This window comes from Podarcis tiliguerta, assembly GCF_965153285.1.
Source record: "Podarcis tiliguerta genome assembly, chromosome: 16".
NCBI classification, from domain to species: Eukaryota; Metazoa; Chordata; class Lepidosauria; order Squamata; family Lacertidae; genus Podarcis; species Podarcis tiliguerta.
The window spans coordinates 39721230-39738511 of NC_139549.1; the positions used below are offsets into that span (position 1 = coordinate 39721230).

The 17282-nt window shown below is 41.9% G+C and overlaps 1 protein-coding gene across 2 annotated transcripts in view; it reads right to left on the bottom strand.

The window, feature by feature from the left end:
* IFT81 (intraflagellar transport 81) overlaps window positions 1–16601 on the bottom strand; it is a 47004-nt gene extending 30403 nt beyond the window's left edge. The window contains exons 1-8 of one of the 2 annotated variants that reach the window (XM_083419035.1): window positions 16413–16601; window positions 15406–15569; window positions 14080–14183; window positions 9186–9366; window positions 7594–7683; window positions 6443–6508; window positions 6004–6114; window positions 5160–5244 (exon numbers count right to left, since the gene is read on the bottom strand). In XM_083419035.1, coding sequence (XP_083275161.1) covers window positions 5160–5244; window positions 6004–6114; window positions 6443–6508; window positions 7594–7683; window positions 9186–9366; window positions 14080–14183; window positions 15406–15549 — 781 coding nt within the window. In that variant the 5' untranslated portion in view covers window positions 15550–15569; window positions 16413–16601. Of the gene's footprint in view, window positions 1–5159; window positions 5245–6003; window positions 6115–6442; window positions 6509–7593; window positions 7684–9185; window positions 9367–14079; window positions 14184–15405; window positions 15570–16044; window positions 16303–16412 lie in introns of those variants that run through there. The other variant, XM_083419036.1, reaches the window with a different exon arrangement.
* Window positions 16602–17282: the final 681 nt, after the last annotated feature.

A 17282-nucleotide genomic window follows, 5' to 3' on the forward strand; every position in this document is an offset into this window, starting at 1 on the left:
TTAAGCAAAACTATTTAACAGTCAAATACATTTATTTCTGTACCAACAAACAAGCAGGGGCATAGTGGGAGGAAGGGGTGCCATAGCCCCAGGCGCACAATTTTTAGGGGGCGAGAGCTAGGTGCCCCCATGCAAGGATCCCCATCCCATCCTGCCTGACACTGTCGGTCTCTGGGTCCCAGAGCCTGGCCTGGCCGCAGTGCCCCTGGCTCTCTGGCTAGTGTTAGGGGGGATTTGCACAACAAGTGCTACATTAGCTGGCCAGGCTCCTCTCTGCACAGGCAGGCAGGAGCACAACACAGCCCTGCTTGGCTCCAGTGGCCAGAGCTGAGCTGATGTGTGGGCTCCATGAGCCCTTTGCACCCTGTGTGCATGCACTTGGCAGCGTTGGCTGGCCTGGAGCAGCAGGTTCTATTGGCCCTCTGTGCTCTGCCCAGGCATGTCCCCGGCAACAGAAAAGGATGCAACACTTCATTGTTGGAAGTAGACCCATGCCCCTCACAAAAGCACTTGCTTCCAAGTGCCCCCACTCTCATAGCGAGAATCTCATGAGTGCACCACCTCTCACTTTTAAAAGCTGGTGGAGGGCCATGGCTGCTTGTCCATTCTTGGACTCCTGCTGCTGTTCTCGAACTCCCTAACTACATATGTACCTGTAACCTGACCTGTATCATTGAATAAAGCTTTCTTACTTGCACATAACAGCCTCTGTCATAGCATTTGGGACGGGAGCCCTGACAACTAACAACTAACAACTCAAGTTCCTCTAACATCACCCAGGCTTGCGTGGATGGAAGATCTTGAGAATCAGGCTACAAATTGGGCTGTCACATACAGACTCTCATGCGAAAGTTCATTAAATTGAAATTGGTGTCATTCCTGGGAATACTATACGCCGATAGCTCAATGTACAATCTCCCTCATTCATGCTCTAATCTTAAGCTTATTGGATGCCTAAATTCTGGAATATCCAATTGGTATTCTTTTCTATGTTAGGAATATTCTAAATGTGCAAATATGATTCTCAATATGAGCACAGACTGTTCTCTGCTTCTAAAAACAGACATGATATTGTTTTGATGATGCTGGTCAGACCACATGGGAGTTTTGGTAAACTGAAGGGCAGCACAGAAATATTTTAAACTAGCAGCTGTGTACCCAGGATTGTTCAGGAATGTTAAGAACCCCCAACATCAGTCCATTTTTGAAGGTTCAGGCTGCCATCTTGAATTCAAAATGGCATCCAATTGTATCCAAACATAGAAAAGAAAACTCCTTGATCTCAGGAACAAGCAGGCGAAATTTGGTTACAATATCTTAAGAGGTGTCCAAACGCATAGAGAACAAACAACTTTCCAAAATATATTTTGAACAATAAATATAAAAGGAGCTTGCCTTAAAGCAGCGGTCTTTTGCAAATTTCCTGTTTTAAAGCTGGTTAAAGGTGTGCTTTCACAGGCAGGAGGAAAGTGTTAACTTGCCAAGTGAAAACACACACACACACACACACACACACACACGGCATTCTCTTTTGTGGCATTAAGTTTATGGAATATGCTTCCAAGTGATGTTTGCTTAGCTCAATCTTTTCCAGCAAGCGAAGGACATCAATTCTATTAGCATTCCTTTCGATAGCTGTTGGTGGATTAATTGTAACTCCTGGTCATTGTTTTAAATATTGTTTCCTTTTATGCTGAATTGGTTCATAGCTGCTGTGTTTTAGCCTTTCAGTATTTTAATGATGATATGATTTCAAATAGAAAAGTGAATATAAATGTAATGAAGGTGGGGAGATGAATGAATTAAAAAAAAGGCATTTGTAACTTTCATATAAGGAAAACATGAGATATGGTTACAACAGATCTCTCCAACAGATATTAGAGTGCAGAATATATACAACATACTATTAGAAACATCTCTTTTTTTAAAAAGGCTTCTAAAGTGAACACTGATATGTCTGCTCTGAAGCAGCCTTTTTCAACCTGGTATCCTCTGGATATTTTGGATTCCAACTGGGGCTCAAGGGAGTTGTCCAAAACATCCAGAGGGTACCAGGTTGAAGAAGGTTATTCTAAAGCTTCCACTGATGCCAGAAACCACAGACACAAGGTAAAACGTGAAAACTAACTGGTTAAGTGCACACAAAGAACAACAGGTGCCTAGCCTACTTTGGATGTTTCACATAGAGTAAAATGTTCTCAAACTCTGTGGAATTAGTCACATAGGGAAAGGAATTACCTAGTTCTTTTTCTCTCTCTCTCATTTTGGCAGCTTAATTGAACTTCTTCTGAAAACATTGCCTTTCACAAACTCTCAAGCCAAAGGGAAAATAATAGAGAGCACTTTAGGTCTTTCCATTATCCACTTCAGAAGCTTTTTATTTTTCTAAAAAAACATTTTCTTTTAGACTCTTTATGCACGAAAGCTGTATAGTGTGCTTGGCTCAGGGCCTTAAGCTTATTTGAGTCCCATTTTTGCCAGTGACATATGTGAAAAGCTGTTAATAGTGATTCATCATGTTTTCCGTTCAAATTTTTTATGGTTATAAGAGAGGTTCCGGAAGAGTGAATTAGTGGCTTGTTCAGACATGGGGAAATAGAAAACCTACCTGACTAGACCTGACTAATCAACTTGCCCCAGCTAGAAATTTCAGCGGCTTTCCCAATACACGCGCTAAGTGCATATCTTCAAACAAAATTGCAAGCAGCAGAGCTCAAGACACACTTGTCTTCTGAGATCCAGAGTCTAGCAGTGTTTTTAATTTGTGCGCAAACCCTACTGCCAACAATAGCACGTCACTAAGTTAGCGGTAAAGGAGTAACAACATAGCTCGGGGGGGGGGGGCAATCCAAAATGTATGAAATGCACTGAAAGGTCTTTAATTTCAAATGGAAGTTAGGCAGAACTGCATGCCAGGATGCAAAGGTGGGATTCCAAGTCTCACTAGAGGTAGAGTCAAGGCTGACAATTGGTGGGAGATTCCCTCCCCTTTCAGCTGGCCACCACTACCTGATCTCTCACTCAGTGCCGACTATACCTCCATGAGGAGTTGACCCTTTCCTGCATGCTACACTTCTTCAATGACCAAGAAGTAAGTTGTCTTTGCTGCCATCAACACTATATGGTCGTGTTCTCCCTTGCGTTCAGTTGTTGCTACCCTGAGACTTACACCAGGTTTTACTCCAGCTGTCCTCCTGCCTGTTTCATTGCCCGGAGCTCCCCCAGAAAAACAAGATTGCCATTTGGACTCCACAATGCCTGGCAGCAATCATTTAAGAGCAGTCATGTGTGTGGCTCGTTCTCTCTCACCACTCCACTGTGAGATCAGGGCCTCGACAGCAGGCCAGTCACACTAACCAGAAACCACCTCACAGCATTCAGAAGTCAATGACAGTTTAAAATGCTTAACTTTAGGTGGATCATAACCAACTGGTATTCAACTTAATGACAGTACATTTTTATCATCAATTACTTGCAGGAAAGACCCATTTATCTCAGCACAACTTACAGTTGAGAAACTATGCAGAGGATGGCAGGCCTCATATAAACCGAGGAGGAACAGATGGCACTCAGTACTTAACTTTTAAAATCGTACAATACGTCATCTTTCAGCTGATGTACTTGAAGTTGTTGGGTTTTGTTTTTTGTTTTTTTAAAGCTACTAATAACTCTTAATGGCAAAATGTTCTGGCAGGGCTTTAGGCTTCTCTTATTAATTGCACACTGATGTCATCAGGAGGAGTGCCTGAAAACTAGGACTTAAAGCTTTTCCTTAAAATAAACCTCTCTCTCGCTTACTATGAAACAGCAAAAATGTGATCAAAGTGGTACTGGCTAGGAATTTACATGGCATTTCAATGTGAGTGCTCAGTCAAGAGCAAACAGAGTGTCCTCCTCTTGCTCCTGCATAAAAAAATACCATAATCCGATAGAGAAGAGGGAAAGTGAGCAGAATTAGTTGAGGATGAAAATATTAAATCTTCAACTCTCAGACAGACATTGATAAGGATAAGCAGGCAGTCTGATATAGCTGTGGTCAAAGAGGGCTTATTGATTGAAACTGAAGTCCTACCTGCAGGACCAACTAGCCTTAAACATAAATTGTATCCTGCATAATACACTTTGGCACCCACTCATTCAAAAAACCAAATGTATTCTCTTACACTGGCCTCCCTACACCTCAAGGGCCTTGTTGGCCAGGAGAAATAGTGGGAAGTTCTGGCTCCATTACATCTTCTTCAGTGCTTCACAGTGGCTCTACAAGGCACCACTACAGAATAGGGTCCTTCTGGGCATAGCTGTCAACTTTCGGATATGAAAATAAGGGATCAGCAGCCTCACCTGTCCCGGGGACAGTCTATGGGATATCTAACAACCCGGGAGAGCAGTGGGAAGCAGTGGGAAACAGCGCTGAAATAAGGGAATTTCCCCCCAAAAAAAGGGAAGGTTGACAGCTATGCTTCTGGGAGTTAACAGAAGATAAGTATATATAGAAATACAAAAGTCTCACCATCCCTTATAATGCCAGAAATTATATCTGGTATTTTCTAGCTGCTTATTACAATTCAGTTATTTATTTTACTGGAAGTATTCCACTGCCCCTCCATTGAAAATGTTCCCAGAGCAACTTACATAAGAGCAATTAAAACAATAATAGATACAAGAAAGTTACAGCCCACAAGTTAACATTTTAAAACACATGACATAAAAGGGAAAATGTATGGGGACAGAGGAGGAAAAACAAGCAATCTCATGCACTGAGCCTTAAAATTACAAAGTCCTTATTTAATCTTCCAACAAAGATTAAAAATACATTAAAATGTCACACATTAAAAACTTCCCTGAACAGGGCAACAGATATAGTTGCCCACATTTTGGCTTCATTTATAAAGTGAGGATCAAAAGGTTAGTATAAAATTATTATTATTAGCAGCAGCAGCAATGAAAAGCTCATCAGTCATGAATATAGTCATGTTCAGATCTTATCTGCAATATTCTGATCTTCAAAAATCTGTACACTTACATCAAGCCAAACCTTTAATATGAAAATGTAAACTCAGGAGGGTATAAATTTTATCTTTCTTGACTTTTAAAAAGTCCATCCTAGGTTTTTGGCAGTAGACAAGGAGGGGAAAAAACATTTTAGAACTCCTACTTACTTTCTGGCTTTGAATCCACTGCTGCATGACGCATATCCTTTAGCTGGAGTTGGACTCTTTGCAGCCTCTGCTCTGCATGAAAAAGCTTAGAAAATATGCACAGGTCTATTAATAAGCTTAATCTTTGGAAACGTACACAAAAATACACAATAGCAATTTGCAAAAAGGGAGGAAACATCTATGCAAACCCTACTGAATAGGCTGGGAATGCACACAATATACTCCTTCCCTCAGTCTTTAAAAGGAAGTAATTAGAAAGCATTATGATGGCAGATCTGGCAAGACAGTGCTACAACCAGCTGTACCATTGAGCAAACCAAGAGCAGGAATTGCTTGGTGGGCCTGGTAAACCTTTGGCCCACGTTGGCCAAGCATGCAGAAATGTCTATTGGAAAGGTCAACAGATGACCACACCACCATCAGATGAATGTATCACATTCCAATTATCACTGCACCAAAGAGTTAAATTTTGAAGACCATTTTAGAAACTTGTCCATCTAGCCCAGCATCCTGTTTTCAAACTATGACCAGCTAGATACCTCTGGAAGTTCACAAGCAGTGACATCAAAGCAATAACCTTCCCTGATTTTTGTCCCCAGCATCTGGTATCCAGAAGCATACATGGATTTACAGCCATGACACCCCCAATTTCTCCATAATCTAAATAGAAATTCATACCGAGACTAGATTTTAAACTCCTGTAAACGAGGAGTGTCATCATCCAATGACAATACTGGCATTTTTTTAAAAAAGCCAAATGCAATTTTATTTATAAAAATTAGTTAGGTTTTATTTTATTGGGAAAAACACCCTTAATTTAAGTGGCATGCTTTTGCACAGATACCTGATTTTTCTGTTCTTGCTTCTGCTGGGAGAGAGATTCCTCCCTCTCCTTCTCCACTCGGAGCTGCCTTGCCATTTCAAGCATCCGCTGATGATTCTGCACTGTCTCCACCTACGGTAAAGGGATAAGCAAAGCAAGTTAACTGCTACATAGCTGAGAAATCAATTAGGGTGATCAGGTGTCTCACAGATTCACACCACACTTCCTCCCCATACGCAACACTTCTTGGAGCTCGCACTGAAGTGTTGGACTCAAGCAAGGCCTTTAAATGTTTTGGACAGCTGCCTGAGGGGAAGATTCTCTTTCCTCCGGTTAGCCATTTGATTCCTTCCCAAGGCGTGCAACATGTTAGTCTTAATCCTTGTTTGCATTCCCCAGTCCAACTTGCAAGCCAAGGATGATGACATCCAAATGCCACAGCTTTGCTTCTCTCACTTACCCGCTTCTTAAGACGCTCTACTCTCTTCATCAGCTGATCCTTCTCCTCTTCCATAGCAGTGATATCCTAGAAAGCGTCAACACAGAAAAAATATGACACACACCAGAATCAGTTATTTTTCTACACGCCTGGAACTAAGAGAAGACTCTATCATAATATTCATGTAACTGAATCACTTATGCTCAGGATTTTAATTATATTACCTCTTAGTTTTGTACAGGTTAATCAAAGTCAAATCAATATATTCAAAGAGGTACTCTTCAGATCCTATAGAATTTGTTAGTGCTTCAAAGAAGAAAAAAGATCAAACTGCCTCAAGTCATTCAACACATAGAATCTCAATACCCTTAAAAAAAAAAAGCAATGTCTTTTGGGGCAGATAAAGTAACAAAGTTATGAGTGGGCAGATGGGCTAGAAATAAAATTTGCTTTGAACATAAGGTGACTATGTCCCTTTGGATGTTTTTCTGGTTAACTACATTTTATTTATTAATCAATGTATATATTGCCTTTCAAATGATGTTTTTCAGGAGCATTTACAGGGGGTTAGGCGAGGCTAGGTTAGCAGTTTGCGTGAAAAGTAGCTGAAACTCTTGAATGAGCTACCTGTGACAGGGAAGACTTAGGAAATGCTCTTAGTAGTAAGCCCTAATGGGAGAAAGACAAGTGACAACTGCTGAATCAGTTATATTTTACTGAGTCTCACTCTTATTACCTGCTTTGAGAGACAGCCACAAAATAGTCAAGAAGAAGAAAAAATCAGTCACCCTCTTCTGCAGGTAGCAACATTTGTAGATATACTTGTAAGGCTAAATTATGCATTTATTTTATTTAGAAAATGTATAATAGGCTATTTAATAAAAATAATTGTCAATAATACCCAGATAAAATCAACAAAATTCAAAAACAAAGGCTACGTTATGTGTCTGGATAGGCTTTTGAAGCAAAAAAAGTTTTCATCAGGTGTTTAAATAATATAGTGAGTGTGTCTGCCTAATGGTAACAAACAGTGAATTCCAAAGCACAGGGTGCCATGCTAAAAGATCAATACAATCAATTTAATCAAAATAGTGGCTGCTACAATAGTTGATCTAAAAATCAAAAGCGCAGCTAAAAATATACAGTATCTGCAATCTCTCTCTCTTTTTTACCCTTCGTATTTCTGCAGTTGAGAAACCAGATGTCTTCAGCTGTTCACATTCTTTATGAAGGTTTTTGAATGCTTCCATCAGCTCTTCATACTGCAAAAAGAGTAAACTTCTAAAACAAATGATATGACTCAGGGTTTGCTAAGCTGTTTGGACCAGTGGACACATATTCAGTTTTGAGAGAATACTAGGGAGAACATGGCATAACACAAAATTAGAGGGACAACTGCTCTGAACAACAGAAGTCCGCTATGTCCTGATTGTGGAAATCACACAATACTGATTATGCAAACATACTCTCTGATAATGTTGCTGTCTAATAACAACAGGGAGCATTCCTCAGTACCAGGAAAAATACGCAAGGTGACCACATCACACGCCCATTCACAGAAATCTCCTAGAAGGCAACTGCACATTTTCCCCATAAAATTCTTTCTAGGAAGACTAGGATTGATGTTAACAGTGCAGTGTCAAGAGTTCATTTAATCATAACAGGAGTTGCTAACCCAGGGCCTGCTAAGGTTTTCATTGGTGTCCCTGGGCAGATTCCCTAGACTGAGTTAATAAAAACTTTATTTTTTCAATAAAAATGAAATAAGGTACATTCACATGATCAAAACTGTGAGCAAAGGGTCCTTCCTCTAACTTCAGGTGAGCAGACCAGTGGGCAGGTCATAACCATCAGAATTAATGTAGCTTAATTCTGGGCCTAGAAATTGTGTGTAAGCCATGTTTGTTCTGTATGTAAGAAACTCTAGCAGAAAATGAACACACACACACACACACATTGTAATGATATGTAGCTTAAATATCTCAGGTCATGACTTAAAATATTACACAAATAAATAACCAAATATTATCAGCAAAATCTCTTCATTTTTATCAGCGTTTAAAAACCCCTCACATATTGTTTTAAGTGTGGTGTATTATTATAGTTTCTATTTTGGAGAAGCCAGTGGATTATTGGAAACATTTTACATAATGGAAACTGTGGAGCTGTATCTTTATACAAATTAGGAGTGGCACACACTGAATAAATATACAAGCTGCATTCCCTGCTCTAAAGGCAGTGTTTGCTTAGTTTTAATTATACAATTAGATATTATCAATGGGGGGAAATGTTTGCTTTAACTTCCATGCAAGGCAAGAGCAATTTTTCCTGCTTTACCTAGTATGAGCACACACTTGAGGAAACACCAAAGCCATGCACTATTTCTGCTGCCATTTCCCAAACTTTCTACCCAGCAACACACTATACAGGTGAAGCTTCAGTGATCTGGGGACAACCAAAGCTCACTGACCCCTCTTGAGAGCATTTGGGGATGGAAGGCAGCATCCCATGAGAGAGGCTTACTAGTTGCTCTCTCATCCAAGCAGATGCCTCTGAGCACTTGATAATTAAACAATTCCAGATTATATACAGGTTATCCTGGCTTTCTGTATTTGACCAGCCTTAAAGGCTTTCATTAATATGCTTTTTGCATGAGTCTCCCAGTGCATATAAGGTTTATACCCATTGAAGGAAACCTGCCACGGTTTTAACCAACATTATTACAGAAATACAATCTGGATAAGAAATGTGTTGCAAATGCTACCTGTCTATTGGTATCTGACACAGCATCATCTTGAAGGAACTCTGCTGGCACGTCTACTTTGATTAGGAACCGTGCAAGATAGGCTCTTTTCTTCAGCTCATTTGTCCGTTGAAGCAGCCAGTGCAAGACAGGATGAATGACAGGCTTACTTCCAATGACTAAGCCCTGGCGGAACGTACTCCTGAATAATAACAGTAACAGTGACATCAAGCTCTACTGAGAGAAAAGAAGTCTGAAGCAAACATAAGCAGCAGCCCCCCACCCCACCCTTGAGTGCTTAGTAGAAGATGAAGAATTAATACTAAACATTTACTTGGCTCTTTTTATAATGTTCAAATCATTTTACAACCTGCAAATATAGGCAAATAAAAAACAGCAACAGAACTGGAAACAAAAGAATCCTGCCCCCCCAAAAGATAAACCACATTAAAAAGTAGCAGCATCAATGTGATAATATTCCACAGCTGCAACCGAAAGGCAAAAATTGACCAAGGTTGCTCCACAGTCAGGTCACCATAACCCAAAAGACCCTGAGTCATATGCTCACTTATGCCACCTAAGTGATTGGGGAGGGGGATATAAAACAGTTCCTCATTTGTTTACCTAAGAAAGCAGGTGGGTACTTCAGGTATTCTGCCCCCCAATCATTTAAGACTTCAGAAGGTCAAAACAAGCATTTGGACGACAGTGCTTGCCTCTGTGGGTCTTTTACATGGCTGATGTCACTTCTCCCCAGCCCCTCATCTCGACTGGAGCTTTTGAACCCAGCTGTGAATGGACGTGGGTACCACGTCACTTCCAGACCAGCTGTGTTTACTTTTGCCAGGCATGCAACAGAGTCACCAGAGCGCTGTGGCTCCTGACATTCAATTTACAGATTGTGTTTGTGAGAGATAAGCTGAAAGACAGTGGTTTCCCTACAGCCATTGAGTACCCTGCATAGTCAAGGGACAGTGTAGATCACAGAACTTTCTCTTAACTGAATCATTCCCAAGCTGTGAGGGAAACAAAAAAAAAAGGCCTCTGTAAATCCTAAGTACACCAGAAGGCAGAATGTGATCATCTGCTAGATCTCAGAGCAATTTGCAACAGATTGGGAGTCAGAAACTCATGCCAATAATTTAACAAAGCAGCGCAAAATGACTCACCCCACTACCCTAAATTATATTGCTTGAATTAAGAAAGCTTGGGATAGCCAGAAGTGTGCTTTTGTGTGAAAGGAGCATGAACTCAGTTCTGGTACTGAAAACACGTTCCTAGGCTCAGAATGTGCTCAGAAGCACCCAGTTCTTTAATACTAATTGTGAATCTTTCCCACCTGACTCTAGTAGTTGCTAGATCTTAGGCTTCCAGTAAAAGACAAAATAGATCCAACAAGCCTGAACTCTAGTCATCCTTTAAATACAGGCCCATGGTTGTGGCTGCCTGCTGTGTCTCTGCATGAGTCACTGCTCTGGATAATTCAATCACTGTGAGAGCAAAGATGCAATAGAATTTTCTGCCTTTAAAGCAGGCTGATGCCTCTCTGCACAAGTTGCTGCTCTGGGCTGGCCTCCTTCCATTAAAGAGTCATGCTAAAGCAGTGACTCAGCAGACACACACAAGTGTGGCCTTTCTCTGTGAGAGCACATAGGAAGCTCTCTTACATTAGGCCCTGTTATTCATCCACCTTGCCCAGTACTGTGTATTCTAACAGGCAGTGGCTTTCTCAGGAGAAGATTGAAACTGAAATTGAAATACTTTATTGTCACTTGTACAACTTGTATACAGTGAGATTACACGAGCACCCCCCACTCAGCTCTCTTAGTCTTAATTCCCCTCGTTTACTGACGCACACCCACCAAACCCGAAAGTCAGTTGCCCTGTTGTTATCTTTTCATTCAGCAGCCTAACAGCCCACGGATAGAAGCTGTTCTTTACTCTGTTGGTGTGACTAATCATACTTCTATATCTTCTATATCTTCTGCCTGGGGGAAGGAGATCAAGAAAGTGCCGGCCAGGGTGTGAATCATCCCTGAGAATTTTCTTCATGTCACCTGATGATACCAGGAGCTGAACCTAAGGTCTTCTGCATGCAACTAATGTGCTCCAGCACTGTTAACAGGTATAAGTGTTTAGGGTATCCCTGTTTTTAATTCAGAAAAGGAGTGTGCCTCATTAATCAGAAATTTGAGAAATTATGTCTGACTGCAATCCTAAAACACATTTGTTTGTTTGTTCAAATCAATTTATATACAGTCGTACCTTGGTTCGCCTTGCAACTCAAATGTTTTGGCTTCCGAATGCCTCAAACCCAGAAGTGAGTGTTCCAGTTTGCGAACCAGTTTGCGAACCAAGCAGCACCTTGGTTTACAAACGTTTTCTGAAGTCAAACGGACTTCCGGAATGGATTCCGTTTGAGAAACTAGGTACGACTGTACTACTATTTATTTGGAATCACAAAGTAGTTCACATTTAAAATATACAACAAACCAAAAGTATATAACATGAAAACACAAAGTATATAACAGCAAAATAAAACCATAAAATCACTGAAAACCTTACAACAGCAGGAAGTTAAAATTTCTGTAGACTGTGCTTATGAGATCAAATCCAGCTAAACACATCCTCAAGACAGAAAAAAAAAAAAATCTCATTCAAGAATTGGAGAAACTGAAGCAATTATGAAGACTTAGGAACCTCCAGAGAAAGGGTGAGAGGACACCTTTACAAGGTCACTGTTCCTTGGGCTGGGACGCGGGTGGCACTGTGGGTGGCACCACCAAGCCTCGTGGGCTTGCCTATCTTAAGGTTGGCAGTTTGAATCTGCACAACGGGGTGAGCTCCCTTTGCTCTGTCCTAGCTCCTGGCAACCTAGCATACCAGTGTGAGTAGATGCATAGGTACCGCTGTGGCAGGAAAGTAAATGGCACTTGTCACGGTGTTCTGTGCATCAGAAGTGGTTTAGTCATACTGGCCACAGGACCTGCAAAGCAAACTTTGCGAAGATGAACACTGTACCACATAGTCGAATTCGACTGGACCGTCCAGGGGTCCTTTACCCTGTTCCTTGGGCATTGCCCATCAACATAAGAGGTGCTCTGTCAAGTATACGGGCTCTGAGCCATTTAGGGTTTTATAAGTCAATGACAAGACCCTAAACTGGGCCCAGGAGTTAATAACTCAGCCAGGGCAGAACAAAACTCTGAATTGGCGTATCACTCTGCAACCAAGTAGCAGCATTCTGCAGTAACTGTAAGTTCCAAACTATCTTCAATACAAGCTCTTCGAAGCATGCACCACTGACCATCGCAAGACTTAATTCAGAGTAAAATGCTTAGACGTGGGCTTCTAACCTACTATAGTACTGCTCTTTTACCTTTACCTTTAGTACTGCTCCAAAAAAATCTGCAACTACAGAACAGTGGTAAGAACAAATCTCCACAAATTTTCTTAACCAGAACGATAAACTTTTTAGTTTATAGATTTCAAAATTTGCAGAATTTCAAATTTTATTAAACCGCGAGAAGGAAAGAAGAATACCAGGGAAGGATTCATTTATTATATTTTATATTTTGCTCTCCAATCCATTAGCAGGGCAGCTTAAGTAAAAATAACACACACACACACACACACACAAACAAACAAACAAACAAACAAACTAGAAAGAGCAATTTCATAAAAGCAGCATAAAAATAAAATGGATAAGGAAAGAGGTGCATAAGAATGTGTAGTAAAGAGTAAGTATTATGGGTTGGTCTGCGGCATGTTCAGGGAAACTGCAGGCCACTTGAAGTCAAGCCTTTCCAACTCTTCCATCCGGCCTCTTCTAGGCTCCTATTAATTTGGCCCAGCTTGCTTCTGACCCTATCCCAAGTCCATTTCTGCCTTGATTACTTCTCCCATCTTAGTCCATTCCACACAAACTCACACGCACATCACCTCAGCCACCACCCACCTTCTCTGAAAAAATTCTACATTTCCTGCAAAGCGGCTTTGTTTCTGTGCTACCAGTGTTTCGTCCTTACTGCTCCCTTCTCAAAGCCCTATCCTCCTCCATCACCTTTGCCTGTCATGGGACACAGACAATCAAGCTCTGAGCGGCAGCCACCAAATTGTAATCTAAATGCATCACAGTCGCATCCATGAGTGTTGGAACCTGCTTTTTTGTATCAAATGGCCAAACCATGAATGAGTCTGATATTGTCGTTCCCCTGGAATCATACAAAGGTGAAGAGAAGGCCTCTGCACCAGATCCATCATCTGACTGGCTGCCAAAGGCAAGCCGTTTGTCCCACACATAGATGTAAGCTGGCATTTAGTAAGATTATACTAGGGAGCACTATATTTTCCTTGCTCATTTGAATCTGCATTTTCTATTTTAGAATGTAAACCTACAGGATAGGGGACCTGACACACAATAAACATTAATGCAATAGCACCCTCTAGTGCCCAGTATCAGGAAAAGACTCTACTGAATAAACAAGGAATACAGCAACAAAGAGCAAGTTACAACACATCATAAATATTTGAAAGGCAACTATTTTCTCATAGATGTGTATAAGCTTGCAGCCTCTGGAAGGTTAACAGAAAGCACACCTTCAGGGACTCCGCATTCAGTGTGGACTATTCTAAATTCAACTTTATACCTAACTTTTAAGCAATTGACAGTGCTCCCTGAAACACATTCACTCTTAAAGTGGAGATGTCTCAAGGATTGGATGATAAGAAATAAGTTTAGTACAATTAAGCAAACAAGTCAAAGCTATAAGGCATGAAATCTAGGTTAACAATAGGATGCTCCTGTAAGCGACAAGATGAATTGATTATATGTTACTTCTATGTCTTTTTACAGGTTCAGACAGCTTCAACAGTGGCTGTACTGTACAACTATCAACAGGACATAAATACTTACAAGTCACTGGTGCCTCCTGGAGGTTTATATTTAAGAATGCCAAGAAGGCTCAACATCCGTTTAGCCGTCTGCTCTGGAAGCTCCTCTCTAATGTCAACAACTTGCTGAAATTTTTTAAAATAACCAAGGCATAATAAACAAGACAAGCTTCATTTCACAAGTAAAGCAAAGAAGAATGGATTTTAATTAACAATTAGTGCACTGTTGATTAGTGAGGTGTTGCACATATAACTAGGCAGGTTTCATCTAGGCCACTATCAGCCTTTGCAACTCAATTCCCCCTACCCAAGTTTCAAGCAGGCAGGCTGGCTCTGACCTTTTCATTTTTTATGTGCCCAGTGTGTTTATCCATTAATTTGTGGCTGCCTACATTTTAAAAAGGTAAGCATTTCAATGCAATGTTGTTCTGGAAGTTATTGGGGGATTGTGGTGATATCATGGGGGACTGGTCAGTCACGCCTAGTAACAGAAGGCAGGTCAAGTCAGAGCACCATACCCAACAACAAGATGTAGTGGTGGCCACCAACCTGGATGGCTCTTCAAGGGGATTAGACAAATTCATGGAGGATAAAGGTATAATGGTACCTATATTACTTCTAGTATCAGAGGTGGTGTGCCTCCAAGTATCAGTTGCAGGAGAACACAAGAGAGAAACGGCTAGTGCAACCAAGTTCTGTTTGTGGGCTTTCTATAGGAATCTGTTTGCCACTAAGAGAAAAGAATGCTGGAATAAACATGCCATTGGCAATCAAATCTGTTTAATAAGCTGAAACAGGAAAAGTGCCCCTTCGCTCTTCCCTTCTTGGTGTGCTACAGTAAGCCAGGAAGTCTTCAGTTAACTGTAGCTTCCCATTATTGGAAACTGTGATTAGCAAGCTCAGAATAGGTCATGATCTTAAAGCACAGTCTGAAGTTGGTTTAAGCTCCTGGTTTGTTCTGAATCTGGGGTAGTATTCAACCAAGTTTTACACTTGGTTGAGTAAACCCATTGAAATTAATGAAGATGACTAAGTTGGGTCCAATAACTTAGTGCCATCCATTGCACTGGCGAGAGAATTAGCAGCTGTAGTCTTTGCTACCCCATCCTTGGGAGAAATAATGCTCAGGGTCGCCAGCTGCCTTGGAATTGCAGAGCCAATGGGAAACACACTTTGTCTGGCCCCTTCCACCAGCCTGGCAACTTAAGATACATGTATTATTATAATTTACTGGAAGCCACCTTGAGGATCGTTTGATATAAAGGCGGGATATAAACCTTTGAGACAAATTAATAATCAGCAAGTTTCTTGACACCTGTAGTTCAACATCTTAATTTTCCATCCTTACCTTTGGGTCAATCTCTCCCAGAACATCATTTAGCAGCTGTAACAGCTGCATTGACTCCAATGAGTCAAATGTGATTAAATTGAAGTTCTTCTTAAAGGGCTCCTTGTTGAGCTTCTCAACAATAAATTTTAGCTGGTCACTCATAATGGCACTCTAGAAGGTATCTGCAGAAGAGACGAAGCAGCATCATGAAACATGAGTAAAAAAAAAATCACTGCAAAAACATTTTTTTAAAAATTAAAATCTCAGACGGGTGGTTGTGGGGGTGTTGCATTCTGCTGCTATTGTAGGTTTGACAGATGAAATATTTGTGTGTTGCAGCAGTCTACCTCTAGAGAGCAAGTTGAACAAAAAACTGCCCTGATGCAAATGCAATAAAAAACCCACATTCTTCCCACTTTTAGACTCTTCCCCACACCAAACCCCCTTCTCTGGAGGACCTGCCCCTCACATTCTGGCTGGGATGTGCCCATGAACACTGGTGAAGCCACTTCACCACTTCTATTCGAGAGTGGTGCACACACATGGAAACCAGCCTACTATACCAAGGGAAAATTCACATTCACGTTGAAGGGAGTCCCCTTCACCCACCCACGGGGGAAAGGCCCGACTCTGCGGCAGCCTGTTTGTTATGCAGACCTCTCTTCCTCTCCCTTTCTTGTCAAAGTGTTGGTTGCAAGCTCCGTCTCTCCACGTTTGCTTCTACAGCACTGAGCTTTCAAAAGGGAGTAAAACGGTAACAGATCCCATCTCCTGGGGCCCCTCCTACTACCAGAGGCAGGAACCGCGCCCCCTTCCCTTCCTTCAGGGGGAGATTCGCCCCGCCAGATGCCAGAGCGATTCCCCCAAGTCACCCCTTTCCTCTAAACTGGGGCAAGCAGGTGTTGCCATGGTAACCCTCGCCTAGTTTCCCCCTCCCTCACCGCCCTTCTCCAAAGGGATTAGCCAGCCTTTCCCCGTCCCGCTCTTTTCTCCCCCAAACACCCCCAGGTTTTCCCCCACATTACCTCAACCCTTCGCCCGAAACGCCCCCTCTAAATGGCCATCTCTTCCCCGCCTCTTCGTGCCGGGGCCCTTGGTAACGGTTGCTAGGGTACCGTTGCTGCCGAGGAGGAGGCAGTTCCGCTCACGTGACCAAAATGGCGGCCGCGTGGACGGAAAAGAGCCGAGGGGCTTCGAGGACACGCCCCCAACCCCGAGGGAGGGCAAAGAGGCGGGCGACTGCGCCTGCGCGAGGCGAAGGAGGCGGGAAGCGGGAGAAAGAGATGAGTATCTCCCGGATGGTTGGCGCTCAGTCTGCGCCGCGGAGGGCGAGAGGCGGCAGCGGGGGAGGAGGGCTGCTGCACGATAAATGCCGCCCCCTAATAATAATAATAATAATAATAATAATAATAATGGAGAAGGAACGGGGGGTGTCATTTATTGCTTCCAGCTATAAATCTCAAGGCGGTTTACAGCAAATGTCACAGTCAAAATAGAATTGCTAGGAACACCACTTCTACTTAACACTTCAATAACAGTAAGGTTTGCAATGACAATAATTAGAATAAATTCAGGTTATATACCTTTGTCCCTTGGTCAAAAGATCCCAAATAATAACAAAAACAGAAATAACAAGGGAGAGTATTTCTTGCCTTAAAGGGAAAGGCACCCCTGACCATTAGGTCCAGTCGTGACCGACTCTGGGGTTGCGGCGCTCATCTTGCTTTATTGGCTGAGGGAGCTTCCGGGTCATGTGACCAGCATGGCGAACCAGAGCAGCACATGGAAACACCGTTTACCTTCCCGCTGGAGTGGTACCTATTTATCTACTTGCACTTGATGTGCTTTCGAACTGCTAGGTTGGCAGGAATTTCTTGCCTCAGTGTGTAATTATT